General features: G+C 42.5%; 1 protein-coding gene across 1 annotated transcript; it reads left to right on the top strand.

Moving 5' to 3' along the window:
* The first annotated feature begins 3,306 nt into the window (after positions 1 to 3,306).
* On the top strand, positions 3,307 to 14,260 carry lrrn1 (leucine rich repeat neuronal 1). Its single transcript, XM_012838635.3, has 2 exons — positions 3,307 to 3,788; positions 11,091 to 14,260. The coding sequence occupies exon 2, from the start codon at positions 11,331 to 11,333 to the stop codon at positions 13,482 to 13,484; it is 2,154 nt and encodes a 717-aa protein (XP_012694089.1). The 5' UTR covers positions 3,307 to 3,788; positions 11,091 to 11,330; the 3' UTR covers positions 13,485 to 14,260.
* Positions 14,261 to 15,376: the final 1,116 nt, after the last annotated feature.

The following is a 15,376-nucleotide window of genomic DNA, read 5'->3' as shown; positions in this document are numbered from 1 at the left end:
ATCTTAAGATCGTTAGATGGGCGGCGCAGGGGGCCAGAGTGACATCACAGAATTAGGCCTTAAAGGTTCGAGCATCCTCTGTACCAGGCAGAGTGCGCAGGCAGAATGCGCATTCTCCGGCTTGCTTGACTGTACTTGACTGTCTGTTGGGCAAGTTGTATTGTGTCAGTATCCACCAGTAAAACTCAACCTTGTTACAACAATTTGCTTCGTATGGTGGTTCCTCTCCAAAACAACACGACAGAGTAATTTTACTCTAACACACCCTAGAGAACCCACTCCTTTCACGTCCTCACCTTTTAGGCAGGTCTGAGGTGAGAGTGGAAGTGTGACCCAGGCATCAATGGTGAACAGTTACACAGTACGTAGCTTTTACAGTACTTACATATGTTTTGAAGTACCTGCAGTTTATTTGGGACATTTTCATTCATGGAGAAATTTTATGTTCAACTCCAATACAAAGGTGAATAGCTCAGTCTTCAGACTCTACTGCTTTTGTGTAGTATGTGCGGTCTCTTTTATAACTTTCTGAAAAATATGCTTGCCAACAAAATCAGATAGAATTTGATGCACTTTCAAACAGATGCCTAGCAATCAGCGCAGATTTTATTTGGCTGATGTGTTTAACCTGTTGCACCTGCAAACACTAGATATACGGCATAGTAACTACAGTATATAACAGCCATGCAGTTAGCTCATACAGAAGTTCTATTCAGCACAGTTTTTTTGGGTCAAAGGTTCATTTAAGTTAAATATAGTTATTACTGCCACAAATATGCACACCCCCCACACATTTATACATAAACACATCAACTTTGCCCTAACCGCATCAAACTCACACACTAATACTTCTGTGCACTCATGTTAATGTGTGTACATTAGTCATGTTAATCAATTATAATCCATGTGCTGTTCTTTATAATGCATTATAACATTTTGTCTGCAAGAGAAAGTGTATTTTCACTTAATCACTGGACGTGGGTGTTTTCTCCAGCACTAGGAGCCATGTGCTTTGTTCTGTTTTGGCCAATTGCATTAAGTGTCAAGGACTTGGAGGGCAGGCTATTTTGAAATCAGTTCAAGAAATGACCAGAGCCGGAACTAAATTAGGAAGAACATGCTTTTTTGGTTTTCCAACACATCCAGTATGGACACAGTCCAGAGGCAGTGTCATCCTTTTGATAAAGCCAATGTTTTTGAGAAGGTGCCCCTCCCAAGGGACAGAAGGTTCCAGAACAAGTCTAGTCCACCTCATTTGCTTTGCTATGTTATGTATTGTTATGAGGAAAACCATCAAGGTTTGGATTAGCAAAGCCAGAGATACTGATTCATACAAATGTGTTCTCCTGTAAATTACGTTAATGTTTTGAGATGCAAAACAGTATTATAAATGTGAAAAATCAAGATGAATTGTGTAATATGAATGGAAGTGCCTCTGAATGTTCAGCTCTACCAGTTATGTGTTTGTAAGACTTCCTTTCCCCTCGCCCGTGGTGTACAGCTCTTTTTTTTGTGTCGAGCGGGAGTGACTGCTGATGGCAGTGACAGTCCAGCTTCCACATTAGGGATTATTCCCATCACATGCTAACTCTTGAGAGGACTCATCATACACTATGGCACGGTTGCTAATATTGGCTCAGCATGGCTCTCACCCAAACCACAGAGCACTGTTGCAGCTTCATGGTGTCACACCTACCACACATGAGGCTTGACAGTGATCTTGTTTATGTAGGACATTTTTAGTGTTTTCTCTCTCTCTCTCTGTGTGGGGGTGTGTGTGTGTGTGTGTGTGTGTGTGTGTGTGTGTGTGAGTGTGTGTGTGTGTGTGTGTGTGCGTGTGCGTGTGCGTGTGTGCTGTGTGTGTGCGTGTGCGCGTGTGCATGTGCGTGTGTGCTGTGTGTGTGCTGTGTGTGTGTGTGTGTGTGTGTGTGTGTGTGAGTGTGTGTGTGTGTGTGTGTGTGCGTGTGCGTGTGCGTGTGTGTGTGTGTGCGTGTGCATGTGTGTGTGTGCTGTGTGTGTGCTGTGTGTGTGCTGTGTGTGTGTGTGTGTGTGTGTGTGTGTGTGTGTGTGTGTGTGTGTGTGTGTGTGTGCGTGTGCGTGTGTGTGTGTGTGCGTGTGCATGTGTGTGTGTGCTGTGTGTGTGCTGTGTGTGTGTTGTGTGTGTGCTGTGTGGGTGCTGTGTGTGTGTGTGTGTATGTGTGTGTGTGTGTGTGTGTGTGTGTGTGTGTGTGTGTGTGTGTGTGTGTGTGTGTGTGTGTGTGTGTTTTACGCAGCCAGGGCAATGCTGCCTTGTAAATACACAGCCATAGAAACCAAATTGGATGACATCCTGTGCACAGAGACCATTGTACCTGCTGGAGCCCTGCAGCTTCATTGCACACTCATCAGAAATGAAATTGTGCATATTACCAATGAACACTGCACTGCAAAGGGATAGAATGTGTTTCTCAGAATTAATTCTGAAGCGATGGTTTCTTTACTTCGTGTGTACTTATTCCAAACTGAAGGTGGTGTAATGCAGACACGTCAAGAAGAATATATTAGTGGAATGCTAATCAAAGCTGTCCTAAAAACAGCGACATTGAAGGCACTGAAAATCCAGACGCCTCAGCTGACACTTCAGTTAGGCGTGTGATTTCACAACACTCAACTTCTACCAAAGTAATTAGGAACAGAAATGGCTTCATGACAGTTTACCTTTATTTTATTTTTCATAGCACTGCTTTAAGCAATATATTGAAATGATATAGCCTTCAGTAGCTAACAATATGTTTACAATAGTATGGTGTGGGCACAATATCAGTCACTGTGTGGCTGAGTATCATCCATGTCCACGAAAACAAAGCTGTTGTGCTCATTTGAGACTGAACAGTTAGGACAAATACTTTCCACAGACAACATAAACCAATCTAGTTTCACCCAAGGCCTGCGTGCAACAACCAACCTCTCTAATGATGCCTGTTAAGAGATGAGCATCTGGAGGTGTCCTATTAAAGGTCAGAAAAGAAAACAACAGAGCCCTTTCTCAGTTACTCACCATTTTAATTCTTTGATATTCTAAGCAAGGGGAAAAGGGGCAAATGAAAGAAAACTTGTTTTGTAATATGTACGAACGGAACAAAGGGACACATTGTCGACCATGGGCAAATAGAGCACAACGCCGTCTCCTCCATCACCACGTCAAGATGGTAGAAGGGGAAGGGACGCGGAGGTAAACGACGTTCTCACAGAAGAGTTCTAACCCCCCTCGCATTAGTTATACCCCCTCACATTTCTTCCAACACGCCCCGCGTTCTCCTACTGCGCTCCCACTGCGTCTGCCTTTGTTCGCATCCCAACAAACCCCGAACAGATGGTGCTCTGCTTGGGCAGGAATGACAGGCACCAGCTCGCAGCCAATCGCCTGGGTAGGAATCAGCTGACTCGTCTGGACAGCACCAGGTGCTGTCATCATATTTTCCAGGCTTGAGTAGTGAGGAGAGTGTACTGGTTACTAGTCAGCGGATTGCAGGGTTGCACAGCACGGGGAGGATATCTCTTCAGACACAGACCCACCATGCCCTCTCTGAAGGGTACCGTCGCGGAGTGAATCAGAAAAGAGAGCATGGTTTTGTCTGTCGGTGTTGCTTAAATGACGTGGAGCCCGAGTAACATGTGAATTAAACAACTGCATATTGCGTTTGTTTATAAGTTTATCACCGTTTTAGTTTAGCGGGGCAAAGGTGCCCACGCGAAATACCCTGGGGAACACAAATGCTATTGCGAGGTGGAGGCTAAAAGCCGACGAGGTAAGAGATACTGCGAAATATGGCGATTGGTTGCTACCTATATTCAGATAATAATGCATGCCTTACAGTTATCATGTGTCATAGTTAAGACTGTACTAGATTGCTGCTTTGTCTTGAAAAAATATGCCACAAAAGGTGTTCTGTGTGTGAAAAAACTGGATGATTCTTCGAACCGGGCTCTGTGACTGATGTTCTGCATTAAGTGATAATTTCATCCTTCGAGTACATCTCGTATTTGAATAGCAACATATGTCGCGTGTCAGATTTTAAGGCTTTTTTTTCTTTGTTTCATACTATGGGTTAAGAAACCTTTGCGTTCGGACATTTTTTCTTTGAGGAACTTGATTTGATTTCCTCTAGAGCACCTATCGTTAACCATCACTGGGAGCTATTTACTGCATTTCTCTGCAAAGAAGGACGCATGGCGCTGTTGCTGTCGCCTTGTTGATGAAAAAGGGCAGTTAACTACAGTATTTTGCTGAGATTGTTTTCATAACCCGAAAACTGATGTATAATGATGATACAGATATTTAGTAGGAGCATATTTGTCACTGCAACGTATGAAAAAGAACTCAACTGGATTTTTTGAATAATTCGGGTTAAACATGATAATTTCTCATAGGATTTCTCGAATGAAACATTTTATGTTTCCATGGATAGGGAATTGGTTATGCCTAGGATAAATGGCTAGTTTCGTCAAACGCTCCTGAGCCGTACCTACAGTATCATACAGTATCGTACGTGTTGATCCCCGGATTCCTACTTGCCATGTACATAATGGCAATCGATCATGTAGCTCTTAAACAAAAATGGTTGTGTCCGTTGAAAGCTTTGATCTACATGCGCAATTTGTTGTTTACCGCAAAGGTATGAGTGCTGTGGTCAGTCAGCACGGCAGACATGTGATTCGCATGCAAACATGAACGCATCCTAGCAGGTGTCTCGATTTTCTGTCTTGCAAACTGGAGACTTCGAAGACCCCCCCCCCCCCCCCCCCCAACACACACACACACACACACACACTTTGAAGAACGTGTTGGGTAGTGAGGCAGCTGAATAGAGAAGAGAGATGTATGAGAGTTCGCGGAATGAGGAGTGGGGGGTCGTGGGTGAGGGTATTGTATTGTCCTGGGGGACGCCACCCTTGTTGCAGCTGTTTCTGCCTCAGAGTCGCCAGAAGTTGCTCTCGCCTCCGTGTCCCACTTTGTCTCATAACTATACAAAGGGGCAGTCTTCAAGTGTGCCATTAAATACTACTCTTCAGTACTCTTCTGTCCAGGTTGTTGTACCAGTATTCTAATCAAAACTTAGAAGCCTATCTTAAATTCGAATACCTTGAGTTCTTTTAAAATGAGACTTCCCCCTGTCTGCTAGGTTCAATTCTTATTGGTCAGGCTTTGAAAAATGAAGAATTCATGCATGAAGTTAGAAAAGAGCAGAGTTGTATTGGGGAATGGAAGCTGTGACCAAAGGTAATGTCAGTGTCTGTGTGTGTGTGTGTTTGTGTATGTGTGTGTGTGTGTGTGTGTTTGTGTATGTGTGTGTGTGTAGGGGGTGCTGAAAGGTTTTTTCCTTACTTTCCACTAGTCCACAAAGAGCCCTTCACTGCTAAACTGTTGAGCTGTGAGATCAGTCCCTCTGCGACAGGGACGTGGAGAGGGGGAGCGTGTGCGTGGCCATCACGGGCTGCTAGGAGACAGCTGAGGGGCTGCAGTGACTGCTAACATAGGTCTGGAGGACAGTGGGCTTCTCGAGACGTGAAGGGGGGGCTTAGGGGGGTATAGCGAATGGGGGCACCAAGCCTGGCTTCTCTCATTGTTCTTTGCAGAAATGAGGGCAACACATGTCCTTTGTGTTGGTAATAGAGTTAAGGTCTAGTGCAAGGCAAGCAGCTGTTTGACTCATTATTTAGTCCCAGTAATCTGTTTATGAAATGATCCAACTCTTTGTTTTGACAATAGGATGACCACATTGAAAAGTGAGTGTTTCAAACACTGACTTATGATGTCACGCGTACGAACCCAATGTATAGGGATAAAAAATCTGGTAAATCATTGAATGTAGAAATTGTATTTTTTGAGGATCGGTTCTGTTTTTTTTTTTTTGTGTAGAAAATCATCCAGAAATACATTTGTACTTTTGGAGTGATCACCTTTATATGAAGAATATGATTCATAACCGCATCTCTGACTTAAAAAAAAGTGTAAAACAGAGAGGCCAAGTGAGGAGGAACGGTCCTCTTTTTTTTCAGTGTGTACTTATTATCCTCAAAGGTAATTGTATGGCATCCAGGAAAGGCAGTAGCTAACTTGTAACTGAGGAGGAATTTCACCTTAAGGACATACAACTTGGCACTGACCAAAATGTCTTCTACTGCAACACAACCTTGTTATTTTCCGAGGCTGTGGTGTTTTCAGGCATGTTTGGATTGCAGACCATCCTTTTGTTGCTGCACACATTCCAAATCATCACCCTCTCTTCAGCCTCATGGAGATTTCTAATTAGTCTGCAATTAATCACCCCCTCCTCCTCCCCAAGATCAAGGGATGGATAGCTCAGAGAGATCAGAATGTTAGATGTGGAGAAATGCCCCCCCCCCACTCGCCCTGCGGGAGCTTTGATGATCTTGGAGAGAAATTCCTTAACATTAATTGCTCAGTCTTAGTCATTTGGTAAAAGTTCACTCGTCCTGTTTTTGGGAGCGTAAGTATGTGTGAGCTTGGAGCAGAAGGCTGTCGTGGGGCCAGCGTCCATCGAGATGTGAACCTCGTGGCTGATCTGTGTGTCCCATGCAGCCCAACTCATCTTGCTAATTTGGATGGAACAGCTACGATATGCCATCAATATGAATCACTGTATCACAACATTGTTAAATATACAATGATCTCACTTTAGTCAGGGCTGTGCCTAAAGGTCAAAGCACAAGAAGGTGATCTACATGAAACTGGCCTCAAGGCATTTCACTGTATCATTACCCAGAATGCTCTGGGACACCTCCATTTGGCATCATTAGAGATGTGGGAAAGGATGACCATGACCTGACCATGCTGCGAAAATGCTGTTGTTTTCATTATCATGCCTCCCCTGCAAGGGCATATGGGTAGGCCATTAACACTGACACGTCCCCATAATCTCTTTCGTTTTTCAGAATTAGGGCGTGTAAATGAAAGCCTGCATGTGTCCTTACATTTAGATGTGCATGCATGCTGTTTCAATGGAGGACGTATGAGTTTCCCTAATGCATTTCTCTGTTATCCGCGGGCGAAAGGCAGAAAGCACAATTGGTTCCTGAAAAGTACAACAGAAATGTACTGTACATGTTTCCTTGAAACATTTCTCACCATTTGAATTCACCTATCAAATGTGTCTAAAATGCCAGGTTAATATGGCAGGATCACAATAAAGAAAACCCATTGCAGTTTATGGCTAGCAAGCCTCTGTTTTCATCTGCAACAATATGACATTCTATAGGGTTGCAGTGTTTGACAGGATGATGAAGTGTAGGTATTCCTTACAGAATACTGAGAGCTGCCTTGATCTGAAATGCCAGGTGCTTTTTTTATGGCTCAGCATGAATTCCATGACAGTCACGGCTGTTGTCGGTGATTTAAGGCGAAAAGCACTGAACGGAATCTGTACTAGAAAACTGGCTTTCCTGCCAACATCTGATGGGATCATATCATCTGATGAAGTGCTGTGGTTCTGATACCCGGAAAGCTTTTGTAGGTTATACATATGTAGCCATAGTTTATAGTGTACGCTCAGTGTAGCATGGAAGTATTTACTATGGTATGGTAGTGTTTGTCAAGTCTTGCTACACTTTTGCTTTTACACTTTTGCTTCATCGGAGAGGACTGTAGTACTCGGTCAGATCTGTGACTATACTGTCCATCTGACAACAGACAGACCCAGTTAAATGACTGTGTGGAAAAGGCACGTGTAGAACATTCTGCCTGTCTTAGAAGCGCCTGTCTCTTTTGAGTCAGGTCAAACAGTAACACACCTCCCACTCAGTTTGCACAGTGAAATGTTTTCAGTTCTTAACGAAAATTAACCCATTTAATGTGGAACCAACTGACATTTTTCCTGATGTAGCTGAACCGATGAAGGGCTGCAAGTATTAAAGATCTCTGCATAAAGTGTGGTGACATGGACATTGGTATTGTTTACAATCTGGTGTCATTTTCAAAGTTTAAGTCTGTTTGACTTTTCAGCGCAGTAATGGATTTCACTTAGGTTTTAACTCGGGATAAAGTGTGGAGAGTTAGTGGTTGTAGGCTTAATCTATGAGAGCAGATCCTAAATTGAGGCTTAACGGCTACATTTTACAATACATGGTCATAGATTAAATTTTGATATGAAAATGTTATCCCTCTCACTGAAGAGGTTTCAGGTCTTACTCTGGCTTATAGTGATATTAGCATTGAATCTGTGATTAACCTCAATATAGTGAAATTAACACATCACACTGTTAAAGGATGTGCTCCATTCGAAAAATGAAAAATTAGTTTAATAACAACGAATAATGTTAGACCTTTCCAGTGCACAAACGTAGTGAAACAATGTACGAAAAACTTGCTGAGCACAGTAATTTGTCTAACAATGGGTTATATGTTGATCCAAATGTACTTTTTATCATATGAAGCATTGTTAGCTCAGGAGGGTACACTTTGGTTCTTAAATACCACATTACTGTGTTGTGACCTGCATATTTCATTCAGGTTTAAGCGAATGGATGCTGTGAGGCTAATCTCCTGTGTGCTTCCCTCAGCTAATCTAGTGAGGCAAAGACAACCTGTCCCAAAGATCTCTCAAAATTGACGTAAAGTCTGTGGCTTTGTGAGTGACCCACAGATGTCACGGAGATAATTCACGGCAACTCAGACATAAGTCCATCAACATTTTTGGATAGCTGACAGGCAGCATGATGAAATGAAATGTATTAACCTGCAAATTCTTTCTCGATGTTTAACAGTTTAGGGTGTTAGTTCTTGTAATATTCAGTTGCAGTAGATTTCTAGCGGGCCATCTTCACATGCTTTGATCTAGTCCTGCTCAAATGCAAATATGTTTAATTTGCCAAAAGTTGTTTTCTTTGTTGTAGTTGTTGCTGTTGATTTTTTTTGCTTCACTTGTGTGTTTCATAAGAGAGCTCTTTGTGCCTGTGGACAGTGTGCAGTCAGGGCAGTGTCATATGAGCTGCATGCGGTGCAGCCGGATGAAACGGTGGTGGTGGTGGTGACGCCCTTGTTCTTGTGATATTTTCATGATGTGGGTCCGCCGCCATCACGTCACAGCTGCAGGCAGGCGGGAGGTGCTGGAGGTGCTGGAGCGCGGCCACATGTTAGCCCTAGCGTGGCTCAGCACTCCTCGGGGGACCGGCTGATCCTCAGGGTTCTAATCAGCTCTCTTGCTCTAAACTGGTCCCGTGTTCCTCCGTGTGCATAAGTGCCATCTGAGACCATTATTGATTTCCACTTTGCCCGTTAAAAGACAACTTCACAGCTGAGCTTTAGTGGCTCTTTTCTATTTAAATACGTGACGTTGCACGGCCAGTCATTATTCATACAAGGCACTTGATTAATACATTCATACTTGATTGAAGTCAGAGTTTCATATTTCCCTATCACTTGTAATTATGAATATGACGCTACACATTTTAATTATAAATACATGTAGTGTCATACATGTTTGACAAAGCATCCACACAGTGTTTGAGTTTCAGTTATTTAGTTGGAGCTGTGTTGCACACATAAACTCCAACCCTCATAGTGATGCATGTACAGTAATTGGTTTTGTCACAGAACGTCTGTTTTCCAGCAAATGAACACGGCTTAATATCCTGTCCTCAGGCTGTATGGTCTCAGCCAGTGTATAGTGTTACTGAGACAGTGCTAGTGTGCTAGCGGAAAACAAACAAACCCCAGCACCCACCCTCAGGTGCCGCCATGTCAAAATAAACTATGCCAAGTAGTCCTCAACGAACAGAGGCTCTGCACACATTTCCCCACCCCACTGTCAAAGAAATTTGATGTAAGTGAAACACTGCAGCATGGATCTTTGAATGCTCCAAACTTACTCTGAAAAGTGCATAAGGATAAGGGGGTTTACTTTTTCCTGTTGGCATCGAGCTTATCTACATCCTTAGAATCCTTTGTTTACTTGGAAAAAAATAAAATATCAAACAGCTTTGAGAAAACAAAGGCCCTTTGTTCTGTCCCGCCGCTTTCTCTTGTTTGTCCTGCCTTGTTGAGCTTGTCAAAATGTCTGCTGTTCAAACAGAACCTGGACGCCTGTGTAGTGTTCCGCGCTCAAACACCTCCCTGACGCCACCCTCACGCTCCAGCACTCTCTATTTTTATTTCAAAGACTGCTCGTGCCCAAGCACAAATACTGCTCACCTGTCTTCTCTGCTGTGTTATTTCTCAAGTGTCGCATTATAACAAATACATTTTTATTCTTACACTCTGACAAAGTTATTCTTTGATTTGTGATGATAGATGAGTATTAGGATGAAAACACAAATTGCTCAATTTACAGCGCTGTATAGGATTAGTAGAGTGAAATGCTTCCATTCTTGTAGTACAACGGAGGAAGACAGTATGGGAAAGAGAATGTGGAGAGCAAGATTAATATAGTATCATTTTGAATGTTATCATGATCAGTGAATGATGACTGAATTTGATTATGAGTTCAATTGTTATAAAGGCGAATACATTCACACAAAACTATTCCCAGCCCTATTTTTAGATGTTTCAGTTGCCACAAATCGGAAATTTCTCTGAAAGCTGTACAATAATTTTTTTCTGGATTTTTCTGTTGAGCAGAGAAGTTACAGACTCCATTAAAAATGCAAAAGCTTGGTCCTACTGAGAATACCCCAGTATCAGGCTATTTAATGATGCTTGGAGAAGCTAATGATCATCTCTTCTTTGGATGGCCGCCTAGATGAAAGCGCTCAATTGAATTTGATCTCTGTCCAAGTACACAGACTTCAGAGGCATACTTCGTATGACTTGTGCATTGTAATTAGCTGATTTAACATTTTTTATTTTGCACGTCATTTCAATCCATTCCTACTTAATTTAAATTCATTCGTTTTATTTTTTAAACACGTAATCACAAACTGTTAAAATTGAATATGCATTTAGTATTGATTTCTGTTTGCAACAAATGCAATGTTCTGTTTTTTGCATGTGTTAAGACTATGCCCTTCACTGCATTTGTGCAATAATTAGTTGGGCAGTCTGCTGATCACAGTACACTCTTTGACATGCCTTGTTTTTTTGTTTTGTTTTTCAGGTCCATCTTGATGTCTAGGGATTCAGCTGTGAAAAGGATTATATCTGTTATGAGGACCTTTGAACTATACCTCTAACATTGTGCTCTTCGCAAGGCCTGCAACACTTGTACTGGAATAATATTACAACATAACAACGGTCCTTGTGGATGAAGATTTTACCCATAAATACAACAGCTCTGGCACAGCTCTTGGACACCCGTCAACCTCACATTTGAGCTGATAAAAAAAATAAAAACAGAATGGCTAGAGAGACTTTCAACCTTTGTGGGCTGGGCTGGGTAGGCTGCGTGTTACTGCTTGCGCAGTTCGGACCGTCCTCTGTTCAGGGCAGTGAGTGTCCTCAGCTGTGCGTGTGCGAGATTCGCCCTTGGTTCACCCCTCAGTCCACCTACCGAGAAGCCATCACCGTCGACTGCAATGACCTTCGTCTGACTCGGATTCCTGGCAACCTGTCCAGCGACACACAGGTGCTCCTGCTGCAGAGCAACTACATATCCAGAACCAGCGAGGAACTGGAGCAGCTTTACAATCTGACCGAACTGGACCTTTCCCAGAACAACTTCAGCAACATCCGGGACGTGGGCCTCACCAACATGTCCCAGCTCACCACTCTTCACCTGGAGGAGAACCAGATCGTGGAGATGCCCGATTTCTGCCTACAGGATCTGACCAATCTGCAAGAGCTGTACATCAACCACAACCAGATTACCACCATCTCACCCAATGCTTTCTCGGGATTGCACAACCTGCTTAGGCTCCATCTCAACTCCAATAAACTCAAGGCCATTGACAATCGCTGGTTTGAGTCGACACCCAACCTTGAAATCCTGATGATTGGAGAGAATCCAGTGGTTGGCATCCAAAATATGAATTTTAAGCCCCTTGTTAATTTACGGAGCTTGGTGCTTGCAGGGATGGATTTGACAGACGTTCCTGGAAATGCCTTTATTGGACTGGTAAACTTGGAAAGTCTTTCTTTTTATGACAACAAACTTGTCAGGGTACCACAAAATGCTCTTCAGAAACTCCCCAATTTGAAGTTTTTGGATTTAAATAAAAATCCCATCCACAAAATCCAAGAAGGGGATTTCAAGAACATGCTAAGGCTGAAAGAGCTTGGTATTAACAACATGGCTGAGCTGGCTGCCATCGATCGCTACGCATTGGATAATCTCCCAGAGCTGACCAAACTCGAGGCCACCAACAATCCAAAATTCTCCTACGTGAACCGTCAAGCATTCCGTGACGTCGCTTCACTGGAAAGCCTCATGCTGAACAACAACGCTCTTAACTCCCTCTATCAGGCGACTGTGGAGTCCCTTCCTAACCTGCGTGAGATCAGCATCCACAGCAACCCCCTGCGATGCGACTGCGTCATTCAGTGGATGACCTCCAACAAGACCAGCATCCGCTTCATGGAGCCACTCTCCATGTTTTGCGCCATGCCTCCGGAGTTCCGAGGTCAGCACGTCAGGGAGGTTTTGATTCATGACTCCCCGGAGCAGTGCCTGCCCATGATATCCCACGACGCCTTCCCTGATCACCTCAACTTGGACATCGGCATGACTGTGGATCTTGACTGTCGTGCCATGGCTGAACCCGAGCCAGAGGTCTACTGGGTCACGCCGCTGGGCAGCAAAGTTATGATGGACACTGTGTCCGATAAGTACCACCTAAATAACCAGGGGACCTTGCGCATTTCCAACATCAAAGTTGAGGACTCTGGCCGGTACACTTGTGTGGCCCAGAACGTGGAAGGGGCAGACACACAAGTGACTGCTCTCCGTGTCAACGGCACTCTCATGGACAGCACACAGCTCATGAAGATCTATGTCAAACACACAGAGTCCCATTCCATCCTGGTGTCCTGGAAGGTCAATTCAAACGTCATGACATCGAACCTCAAGTGGTCTTCTGCCACCATGAAAATAGACAACCCCCACATCACCTACACTGCCAAGGTCCCCGTGGACGTGCACGAGTACAACCTCACTCATCTGCAGCCGGCCACAGAGTACGAAGTTTGTCTGTCTGTCTCCAACATCCACCAGCAGACACAGAAGTCCTGCGTTAATGTCACAACGAAGCATGCTACGTTTGCAGTGGAGATCTCAGATCAGGGCACCAACACAGCTCTTGCGGCAGTCATGGGCACCATGTTTGCCATCATCAGCTTGGCCTCCATTGCTGTATATATTAGCAAGAGATGGAAGAGGAAGAACTACCACCACTCTCTGAAAAAATACATGCAGAAGACATCTTCAATCCCCCTGAACGAGTTGTACCCTCCTCTAATCAACCTGTGGGATGCCGACTATGAGAAAGACAAGGATGGATCTTCAGAGAACAAGTCCACCCAGGTTGACACAACAAGAAGTTATTACATGTGGTGAAAGCAGGGAAAAAAAAGTTTTTGAGCACAGACACATTTTAGGCTATTTTGTGCGAAAAACAAAAGTGGATTTGCTTCTTAGTGCTTTGCTTTTTGCGGGCAAAAAAGACTGAACAGACTTTTTAAGTACAGCGTATTGCCTTTTTTCTTTCTCCCATCCTCTTGACTCTTAATATGGCAGCTTTGGTTAGCTTCCATGTTAGTTGCTGTGCTCTTTTGGTTGTTTCTCTCAGTTTGTATAGCACAGCATAGTTAATGTAAAGCAATGACTTTGGATCGTTTAGTGCAGTAGCAGTAAATTTGATCCAATAGGCATTTTGTCTTTGGAGATATTGATAAAGAATGCAATGTTTCTTTCTCTCTTTTGTAAAACAGTTAAACTGTTGTGCACTGAACTATATAAACAATTTGTCTATGGACTCCAATGTAAGCTGACAAAGTGAATTTAGACTTGATACACCGTCTATTGAATAATGTTAGCAATTGTTCTGTAATGTTGTATCAACTATAATTTGAACTATTTTGGGCTTAATCAAAACCAGTGTTTTTTTTATTTAGGAGTTATATTTGAGGGTTAAATTACTGTAAACAAGCAATAGAAACATGAATGTTTAAATTAGGTTAAGTGCTGTAGATGACAATGCTTTTTTAATTACTCAGATAATTCTTTTTTTTGCTAGAAACTGTCAATTACCACTTAGTTTTGTTGTGATTTACACACGCAAAATATGTTGTATATTAAGGCGCAAACTGAAATAAAACAAGTTTGTTCTCATATTTTTTATACAATGACTTCCCAGTCACAAGTCATTTTTTAATACCTTCACTGAGAAATGCTTCTACGTTTTTGTATTTTTGTAATATTATTTTGTAGCATTATTTGTTGTCTTCATGGTGTCATTTCAAAGGAGTTTTAAATAATGAAGTGAAAGTTATAGTCTCATGTTTACACTTCAAGTTACTTTATCTACACTTTATGAATACCATTAAGATTTTAGATAGACTAAAGACTAATACTAAATATACCGCTCTGAGTTATTTAAAACAATAGCGTCACATTCCTTGACATTAAATTAATAAATTGACACCAACATTTTGTGAAAATAGATTTCACCAGGGAATAAGGATATTCACATTTTGGATTTGGAATCACCCTGTAATTGTCATAGGGGGTGAACTGTTTTTCTGAATTGCCTTTAGATGTGTTTAAAGCCCTGAATATATACTCAAAATCAGTGCTTCTCCCTATATTGTAGGTGACAGTTAAAAAATTAATTGCCTGTGTTAAGTATTTCATATATTTGATGGTAAAATGAAAGTTCATCAGCTTTGAACATTTCTCTGTTTCAAGTTTCATTTCAAGTTAGGTAACCATATTCAAGAGGTATGTTTTCAAAACCTGACCTGTAATTAAAGCCTTACCTTCTTAACACTTTTATATTATTTATACTATTATAATATCAAAAGCTTCACCTGCATACAAAACTTCAAGTGTGTTGCACCCTGAAAAGGTGGTGCAAGATATTTATGACAAATCTAGGCAAATTCAACACCTTCCTTGGCATTCCCAATTGTAAAAAAGGCATCTGCATAAGAGGCACTGATAACATTAAACCAGAATCTCCCCCTTTCGGTCTCCAGAGTGACTGGGGACATTGGTGTTCGTTCAGGGCTGAAGTCGATGACGTGTTTAGGTCAGACCGATGCGATAATGGATCACGGAGGTTATTAAGCATCCCCATATCGCTGCACTATCAGTTAGTCAGCAGTTCTGTCAAATCAGCCATATGCTAGCTGCTCCAAAGGCCCTGCCCTGATTGTATTAAACGTCCTCGTCATGCAAGCAGCACAGGAATTTAGGGCTCATTACATTCACAGGTTTGAAATGTGCTG

The sequence above is a fragment of the Clupea harengus genome, chromosome 5 (genome assembly GCF_900700415.2).
Source record: "Clupea harengus chromosome 5, Ch_v2.0.2, whole genome shotgun sequence".
Taxonomy (NCBI): Eukaryota; Metazoa; Chordata; class Actinopteri; order Clupeiformes; family Clupeidae; genus Clupea; species Clupea harengus.
Note: the sequence above shows the minus strand (reverse complement) of the source record. Positions and strands in the feature narration are given on the sequence as shown.